The following is a 9868-nucleotide window of genomic DNA, read 5'->3' as shown; positions in this document are numbered from 1 at the left end:
AACAGCAAGTCCAGCCAAACTACACCATGGTAGTCAACCACATTTTGATGAGTGATTGCAGATTGTAAATCCCCACATCAGAGTCATAGCTAGAGCAGCAGCCAACATGTGGAAACCTCATCTTTGGTTCACCTACATGTAGCTACAATCTACTGATGGTGAATCACATGCCTAATTGGATACTTGTAGCTGCAGTAAATGATTGAAGGTAAATCAGTGGCCTCATTTGATACACCTAGCTGTACTTAATGGTTGATGGTAAATCAGTGGCCTCATTTGATACACCTAGCTGTACTTAATGGTTGATGGTAAATCAGGGTGCGTTGTTTGATACACCTAACTTAGTTGGTGGTAAATCAGGGGCCTGGTTTGATACACCTAGCTGTACTAAAATGATTAATGGTAAATCGCTGGCCTTGTTTGATGCATCTAGCTAAACTGGTTGGCTGATGGTAAATATGGGTCCTGGTGTGATACACTTAGATAACATAATTGTTGATGGTAAATATGGGTCCTGGTGTGATACACTTAGCTAACATAATGGCTGATGGTAAATATGGGGCCTGGTGTGATACACTTAGATAACATAATGGCTGATGGTAAATATGGGTCCTGGTGTGATACACTTAGATAACATAATGGCTGATGGTAAATATGGGTCCTGGTGTGATACACTTAGATAACATAATGGCTGATGGTAAATATGGGGCCTGGTGTGATACACTTAGATAACATAATGGTTGATGGTAAATATGGGGCCTGGTGATGGTAAATATGGGGCCTACACTTAGATAAATAATGGTTGATGGTAAATATGGGGCCTGGTGTGATAGACTTAGATAACATAATGGTTGATGGTAACTATGGGGCCTGGTGTGATAGACTTAGATAACATAATGGCTGATGGTAAATATGGGGCCTGGTGTGATAGACTTAGATAACATAATGGCTGATAGTAAATATGGGGTCTGGTGTGATACACTTAGATAAAATAATGACTGATGGTAAATATGGGGCCTGGTGTGATAGACTTAGCTAAAATAATGGTTGATGGTAAATATGGGGCCTGGTGTGATAGACTTAGATAACATAATGGTTGATGGTAAATATGGGGCCTGGTGTGATAGACTTAGATAACATAATGACTGATGGTAAATATGGGGCCTGGTGTGATAGACTTAGATAACATAATGGCTGATAGTAAATATGGGGTCTGGTGTGATACACTTAGATAACATAATGGTTGATGGTAAATATGGGGCCCTGGTGTGATACACTTAGATAACATAATGGCTGATGGTAAATATGGGGCCCTGGTGTGATACACTTAGATAACATAATGGTTGATGGTAAATATGGGGCCCTGGTGTGATACACTTAGATAACATAATGGTTGATGGTAAATATGGGGCCCTGGTGTGATACACTTAGATAACATAATGGTTGATGGTAAATATGGGGCCCTGGTGTGATACACTTAGATAACATAATGGTTGATGGTAAATATGGGGCCCTGGTGTGATAGACTTAGATAACATAATGGTTGATGGTAAATATGGGGCCTGGTGTGATAGACTTAGATAACATAATGGTTGAAGATAAATCCAACCTGACTCATTTGAATGGCGTTTTGATGTTGGTGTTATGAACAGGGGAGTTCTCTCCATGTTGGTCTTCCCCCTCCTTGAAAATATCTGTGATCACATTCAACCGTCTAAGTGACTAATTTGGATAGGAAGTATAAGCGTTAACAACCTTTCAATGGCAGACATCTTATGAACGCACCACAATTTCTCTTTGTCGCCACCCCTGAACACTACGCATGGGATGCACGTGTACAACGCAGTAGCCCCATACACGTACATTGGGTATCATTCTTCATTTTGACGCTTTCAAGAATGTCGATAAATATCATTCATTTTGACAATCATGCATCACACAGTTGCTGTTAGTGTTTGTTTCAAGCCGTTTTATTAATTTAAAATGAAGATCGTACACATGCAAATTTCACATCATACATCAGTCATCTTTCAAAAGCAATTACTGTACAACCAGCTATGTTCATAAGGAAGTGCAAGTGGTGATGCACTCTCAAAACATTCATTATTATGATGTAAACATTTGTTGACTCCGATATCCCATTTTTTTTTCAATCGTAAATTAAAAATGAAGTTCCCGTACTTTTTTAAGAGTATATATGACGGCGGTCTGTAAATAATCGTGTCTGGACCAGACAATCCAATGATCAATAGCGCGAACCTGACCACCTGATCCCGTTAGTCGTCTCTTAAGACAAACATGGGTTGCTGAAGATCAATTCTAGCCCGGATCTTCACGGGTTAGCCGTCCAAAGAAGACATGGTTAATTTAAATAACTGAAAACTAATTTTGTATTTTGACGCAATAAGAGGTTTCGGACTTTGCTTTCCCCATGTTGGTTTTAAAGTGAAAACATATTGTATGACTATTGCCTGTTCACGCGACTAAGTCAAGTTAATACACGAGAACAATTTTAATTGCCCGAGTTTCGTGACTAACGGGATCGGGTGGTCAGGCTCGCTGACTTGGTTGACACATGTCATCGGTTCCCAATTGCGCAGATCGATGCTCATGATGTTGATCACTGGATTACCTGGCCCAACTCGATTATTTACAGACCGCCGCCATATAGCTGGAATATCGCTGAGTGCGGCGTAAAACTAAACTCACTCACTGTTTCTGTCGTGAAATCCGAACAGCTATATCTGATGCTACTTTCGTGACGTATTCAAAGCAACAGAGATACTTCTACGGAACGTTAGATGGCGTTTCCCTGTTACAACCGGCGTGGACGTTGTTATTGATTATGTACATGGCCTTCAACAGGTCACGTGAACTAAGTTACATCACGTGACTCGAGGCAAGCAACAGGAAGACGGGCACCTTCGTCGAGCTCACCATGTCGTGTTGTGTGGGTACGTTACATATATAGATGAAACTTCACAAATTTAGCAATTACATTAACTGTTATATAGCGTGTACCACATTCCACATCAACACATACAGACTGCATGATACAGTGGAGTAGATATCGATCTTTCCATCAGAAGTCGACGACGTTCATATATTTCTGTGTAATGTCAGTTTGCCTCTGAATCTTCGTCATTTATGAAAGGCTACACAATCTAGAGTGTTACAGTTGCCAAGACCAACTATCGCCAGCGAGGCGGGCATATTTCGCCTGTCTGTACGTGTGCCAGTAGGTCACGGTGACCTGTCTGGTATAAATAGGAACAAGCTGTACAGTAACATGGGTCAGAGAACGTGTGCTGGTGTCCCGACCCTCCTGTTACTTCGAGCCACGCTTGCAGCCCTAATCCTGACGTGAGCATCCACGTCTCATTCAGATTTAATGAAATTAGGGGTGGGTCGGAAGTAGTGCCTCTAGCTCTAATGGGTGCTTGAATTCGGGCATGAATGATAGATAGACAAGTTCCCCGTGTTCAGCGAGACGTGTAGACTTACACTTAGTCTCCGAATATATATTATTTTGACAGAAACAAACAATTCGTTTCAAATTGAAAAGGGGCCCAATTGAAAGGGAGATTCAGAACCTGGAGAAATCTAGACGCTTCATTTAGGGCTTTAGCGTTGAAGAAGGGAAATATTGGGGCTCAGGGACTGTGAGACAGACAAGATGTGTTGAAGTGTAAGTTTTCATATGTTATGTCCCTTTAATCTCCAACCCCGTGTATGATATGTCAGAATCGAACAGCTTTATAACTTGAAGTTCAGGGTACAATATTGTTCAAAATACATGCATGAGTTATGTACAATAGGTATATAGTAACTCAAAACCATCTGTAAAAGACAGATAAGTCTTTATTGAGAAGACCTTCAGATTTGCGTTTGGGGAGAACAAAGTAACTTAAAATAGATTAGCAAATGCAACTGGGACTATTTCCTGACATGAACAGACAGGTGTTTTCGCACTGTGGCTAAGTTTACTTATTTCAGATAAATGGTTTAAACCCTGAAACAATTGCAAAACATTCATTAGACAAGAAAACAATATGTGCTGATACGTAATGTCACATCAAATATTATAACTAATTACAAAAATATTATAATTGCGAACAGATAAAGTTTATTAATGATATAATCCAAATATGCCTATAATTTGCATGTACATACATTTGAATGATCATGTGCAGTAGCAAGCTTGATATAATACATTTATTATCATGTCTACTATATTCAATACAGAAAGTATAGTAAACCCACCAAGTGAGTGGACCTGGGTACATCAATCAGAAACCGACCGCTGAGTGAGCAATACGGGTACATCTGCATGACGAATAAATGAACATCTTAAAAGCAATCTTAATACAAACAGACGTTCAGTTACTGCAGGGTAATCAGTAACCTTTCTAAACTATACCTAATGCTAAAACCCTGCTTCATTCCTACAAGGGGCGGTGGGGTAGTCTAGTGGTTAAAGCGTTGGCTCGTCACGGCGAAGACCCGGGTTCGAATCCCCACATGGGTACAATGAGTGAAGCCCATTTCTGGTGTCCCCCGCCGTGATATTGCTGGAATATTGCTAAATGCGGCGTAAAACCAAACTCAGTCAGTCAGTCAGTCATTCCTACAATCACACATTATATTCATACTTTACACACGTATTCAGGACGTAACATGCAGTCCAACAATTCATATGTTTCATATTCTTACCTTAATTCTTCACACAATCAGTTTTATACCAGTTGAAGATTAAGTTTGATAACGATACATCATGCGTTAACATGACGCTTACCGAATCACAGTATTATATTACCTTACGTAAATAATTCTACGTATATTGCGATGTAATGGGTATGATGAACCACAACTAGTTTCCATGAACTACCTCTACAAGTTGAGTTGTTCAAATTGTCAAAAGCATAACGAAGATGTGCTGTCACACTGTCATTCCTGACACTGGTACGAGCTTTACGACTAGTACGGGGCTGTCACACTGCCCATTCCTGACACTAGTACGAGATTTACGACCAGTACGGGGCTGTCACACTGTCCATTCCTGACACAAGTACGAGATTTACGACCAGTACGGGGCTGTCACACTGCCCATTCCTGACACTGGTACGGGTCTTACGACCAGTACGGGGCTGTCACACTGCCCAATCCTGACACTAGTAGGGGCTTTACGACCTGTATGGGGCTTTCACACTGCCCAATCCTGACACTGGCACGGGCTTTACGACCAGTACGGGGCTGTCACACTGTCCACCCCTGACACTGGCACGGGCTTTACGACCAGTACGGGGCTGTCACACTGCCCAATCCTGACACAGGCACGGGCCTTACGACCAGTACGGGGCTGTCACACTGTTCATTCCTGACATTGGTACGGACTTTACGACCAGTACGGGGCTGTCACACTGCCCAATCCTGACACTGGTACGAGCTTTACGACCAGTACGGGGCTGTCACACTGCCCAATCCTGACACTGGTACGAGCTTTACGACCAGTATGGGGCTATCACATTGTCCATTCCTGACACAGGCACGGGTCTTACGACCAGTACGGGGCTGTCACACTGCCCAATCCTGACACTGGCACGGGCTTTACGACCAGTACGGGGCTGTCACACTGTCCACCCCTGACACTGGCACGGGCTTTACGACCAGTACGGGGCTGTCACACTGCCCAATCCTGACACAGGCACGGGCCTTACGACCAGTACGGGGCTGTCACACTGTTCATTCCTGACATTGGTACGGACTTTACGACCAGTACGGGGCTGTCACACTGCCCAATCCTGACACTGGTACGAGCTTTACGACCAGTACGGGGCTGTCACACTGCCCAATCCTGACACTGGTACGAGCTTTACGACCAGTACGGGGCTGTCACACTGCCCAATCCTGACACTGGTACGAGCTTTACGACCAGTATGGGGCTATCACATTGTCCATTCCTGACATTGGCACGGGCTTTACGACCTGTATGGGGCTTTCACACTGCCCAATCCTGACACTGGCACGGGCTTTACGACCAGTACGGGGCTATCACACTGCCCATTCCTGACACAGGCATGGGTTTTACGACCAGTATGGGGCTGTCACACTGCCCAATCCTGATACTGGCACGGGCTTTACGACCAGTACGGGGCTGTCACACTGCCCATTCCTGACACAGGCACGGGCTTTACGACCAGTACGGGGCTATCACACTGCCCATTCCTGACACAGGCACGGGCTTTACGACCAGTACGGGGCTATCACACTGCCCATTCCTGACACTGGTACGGGCTTTACGATTAGTATGGGGCAACGTCCACATGTACATACATATAAATGACAGGTTAGTTTCAGCTCAATGTCCCCGTCGCCGAAATACCTTAGTTGTGCGTGCGACGCTAAATAAAGTAAATAACTAACTAACTAGCTAAATGTTTATGGAACTTGCTATTGATGATCATGTTGAATCCGATAATGCAATAAACTTCTAATAGGCGTTTTTGAACTTTAAGTATTAAGTTTCTTTGACTGGGCATTTTTCAACAAAACTTAAAATAAAATTATTTAATAAATAAAGCTCCACATACGAAGGCAGAGTATTACATAAAAGACATACAACCGTGACTCTGTACCCGAGATGATGGTAACGTGTGCTGTCAAAGTTAAGACAATGCAATTATTGTTGTCCTTTTAGCGTTGTTACTTGTCCATAAAATCTGTATTGACGTCGCCAGTATATGACGACTGTGGATTGCTGTCTTCAACACACACCCCCACACCCCCCACACACCCCACACACACCCCACACACCCCCTTCCTCGATTGTCATATAGATACACATACACATTTGCTTAGTGTTACTTAGATCTGTATATTTCACTTTACAGGGGAGGGTACGCGGCGAGAACGTTCCTGAGTCTACTATATGACCGACCACTCGCCGTCTTGACCGGTCAAGTTTTGACTACCTACAAGGAAGTGAACGTCTTGAGCTAGGAGCCCAGTTCGAGGTAGGTGCGACGGATTTTTCAAATTTCTTTAACACATTTACTTAAGAACATCCCCATTTGACCTTACCAGGCGTTTGCCAAATGGTGAACATATCTTGCCCCACCGGTAAGCTCAGCGGCACTATAAAATGTACCGCAAATATGAATGCAAGGGGTTGTCTTCTTGTAACTTATGTAACTTTTTCACTGTGTAACAGAAATATTTTACTTCTTTAGGGTTTTCAAGTAAAGTGTAATTACAACATATATGTACTTCATTTAGCTGGCGGTTTTGCTTCAGATGGCGACAGCTAAGAAACTGACCGAGAGACACCTCAGCTGCTCAATCTGTACTGATGTGTTCAAAGATCCTGCCACACTTCAGTGTAATCACACATTCTGCAAATCGTGCCTGCTGAACTACATCAACACAAGGCCTGCAGCAATACAAGCCAAGTCCCTCCCGTGTCCCTCCTGCAGGCAGCTGACGAAGGTGACCAACCCGCACAGGCCAGTAGAGGAGTGGGTCAGTCAGCTGAAACCAAGCCACGTCATCCAGGGGTTGATGGACGACTTTGGACCAAGTGCTGAACGTAATTAATTTTACTTTTTGTTTAAAATGTGTAAACCCACACGTGCGCACACGCACGCACGCACGCGCACTCATAAATATGGGAACTGGACTTATTTTGACGTCAAGAGAATAGTGTTTATGCAAATTAAATATTCTTTTGTCAGGTAAACCAGCAAATTGAAGTTTATTGTTGGAAAAGAGCTATCGATGAATTGCGATGGGACGTATCGCAATCATAAATTAACAGAGGAATGTATCTGCTTTAACGAAAGAAGAGAGTGCATTGACCTGTTTTGACCCATGAAGATCTTTCTTGCACGTAAATATTTCGTGCTCTAAGTTCTATATATAGTCAGTAGTTGACAAGGGAGTTCTGTTGGTTAAAGAGCACCATTGTGACAACCTGGTACTTTTACACATTCACCTAAATAATCCGCGTTGTCTGTTACGACAACACCAATATGTTACATGTTATTATATCTTAGGACAATGTATGATTTTATCATGTTTTGAGACAAATGTCATTGAGCAAATGTATTTGTTTCAGCTGTGGAGGAACACGTGTGCAGTGTTTGTACAAAACAAGGAAAGAGAACTCCAGCCACCGCCGGGTGCTCTGTCTGCAACGTTGTGTTCTGTGATGAATGTTTCCAGAGTCGCATGGAGACCGGCTTGTGTGACCATGAGGTAGCACAGTTATCTGATCATACAGAAACAAGGGTCATGTGTGAACGCCATACAGACAAGCAGATAGAGTTGTTCTGTAGGGATTGCAAGCTGGAAATATGTACTATGTGCTGTAGCTTAAATCACAGGACATGTAAGGATGTTGAACCAATAGAGAGTGTGACTCATCTTGTGAGGGAACAACTGACCAACAAGCTAGAGCAGCTTCATACTAACATGTCAGTTATTGATAAAATATTAACCCGGAGAAAATCTGAAATTGAGATTATAAAGAGCCGTTCAAAACTCCTCTCGGATCAAGTCGTGGAGGCACAGGAGACAGCGGTGCGTGCTATTTTAAGAAAAGAGAAGCAGCTTCTGGATTACATCGACAAGGCTACGGGTGAACAATTACGTGAGTTTGAAACAGATATAGAATCACAGGAGATCCAGCTGCAGATGTACCAGCAAGAATATGCCATCACAGCTGATGCTCTGACGTCCAACAGTTTAAAGGACATGCATGCGGGCCTTGGGTCGGTGGGTGAGGTGTCTGCGGGCAACAGACCAGCAGCAGGAAGGCTTGTGTTCACACAAGACCTGGACAAGCTGAAAAAAGCAGTGGATGTGCTACAGCTGGGGAAAGTAAAAGTTGTGCATGATGTGAGTGACGTTGAGTCTTCTCCTTTTTTACTCCACACCATTCACTGCAAGGAAGATGGCGACAGGAAGAAACCAGACTTGTTTGACGTCACTGTGTTGTCTGTTGACGGCATTAACGTTACGGTGGTTGCAGATTATGATAACAAGAGACTCAAAACATATTATACATCAAACCTCAAATCATGTCACAATCAGCTACTGCTTTCTAATGGGCCTTGGCAAATAGCAAAGTACTCTGAGAGTCAAGTATTTGTCAGTGTTCCTGACAGTAAGGAGATAGTTACAGTGAACTGTACCCCATCCCCAGTGTTGCGGTCAATTATCAGAGCAAGCAAAGTGTACTGCGCTCTCGCCTGTCTGAATTCTTCACAGCTGGTGGCAAGTATATACGAGCAGCCCTACTCAGTGGACATACTGGACATGTCAGGGAGGGTACTGAGGTCTGTCACCAACAAAATGATAAGAAATCCAGACTACATCCATGTGACCAGCAGCAGCAACCTTATAGTCAGTGAAAGAGCTGTAAAGTCCCTTCTATGTGTGACCAGTGAAGGGGACACTGTCTTCACCTACACTCCCACAGGGGACAGAGCTCTGACATACCCATGGGGTATCACAACAACCTGTTCAGGGGATGTCCTGCTTGTAGACTACGACTCCAAAGTGATTCAGCTGACAGAGTCGGGGCAGTTTGTAAGGGATGTTCTCACACGACGTGATGGTGTGGACAATATCCGTGCTGTCTGTGTTGATAATGAAGGTCTCATGTATGTTATGTCGGACAGTTATGTAAAGGTATTTGAATTCCGCCGACATAGATAGGCATGGTTCAGGAAGTACATCACCAAGAAGAGTGCTCATATCCTAGTTAGATGTCTAGTGATTTCCCGCCTTGACTATTGCAATAGCCTTGTCAACGGACTCTCTAAAGAACACATAAAAAGGCTCCAGAAAGTTCAGAATACCGCAGCCA

At 43.4% G+C, this 9868-nt stretch overlaps 1 protein-coding gene across 1 annotated transcript; it reads left to right on the top strand.

The window, feature by feature from the left end:
- Positions 1-2888: 2888 nt before the first annotated feature.
- On the top strand, positions 2889-9868 carry LOC124274674 (E3 ubiquitin/ISG15 ligase TRIM25-like). Its single transcript, XM_046710035.1, has 4 exons — positions 2889-2954; positions 6891-7013; positions 7294-7585; positions 8114-9868. The coding sequence occupies exons 3-4, from the start codon at positions 7294-7296 to the stop codon at positions 9715-9717; spliced, it is 1896 nt and encodes a 631-aa protein (XP_046565991.1). The 5' UTR covers positions 2889-2954; positions 6891-7013; the 3' UTR covers positions 9718-9868.

The sequence above is a fragment of the Haliotis rubra genome, unplaced genomic scaffold (assembly GCF_003918875.1).
Source record: "Haliotis rubra isolate DU_JTF1 unplaced genomic scaffold, ASM391887v1 Scf193, whole genome shotgun sequence".
NCBI lineage: Eukaryota > Metazoa > Mollusca > Gastropoda > Lepetellida > Haliotidae > Haliotis > Haliotis rubra.
The sequence above is the reverse complement of the archived record's forward strand: the minus strand, read 5'-3'. Positions and strand labels throughout refer to the sequence as shown.

Bases quoted from the DNA above. Each gene is read 5' to 3' on its own strand.
- LOC124274674 (XM_046710035.1), top strand. From the start codon at position 7,294: ATGGCGACAGCTAAGAAACTGACCGAGAGACACCTCAGCTGCTCAATC. The intron at 7,586-8,113 runs GTAATTAATTTT...TATTTGTTTCAG, and splicing joins CTTTGGACCAAGTGCTGAAC to CTGTGGAGGAACACGTGTGC.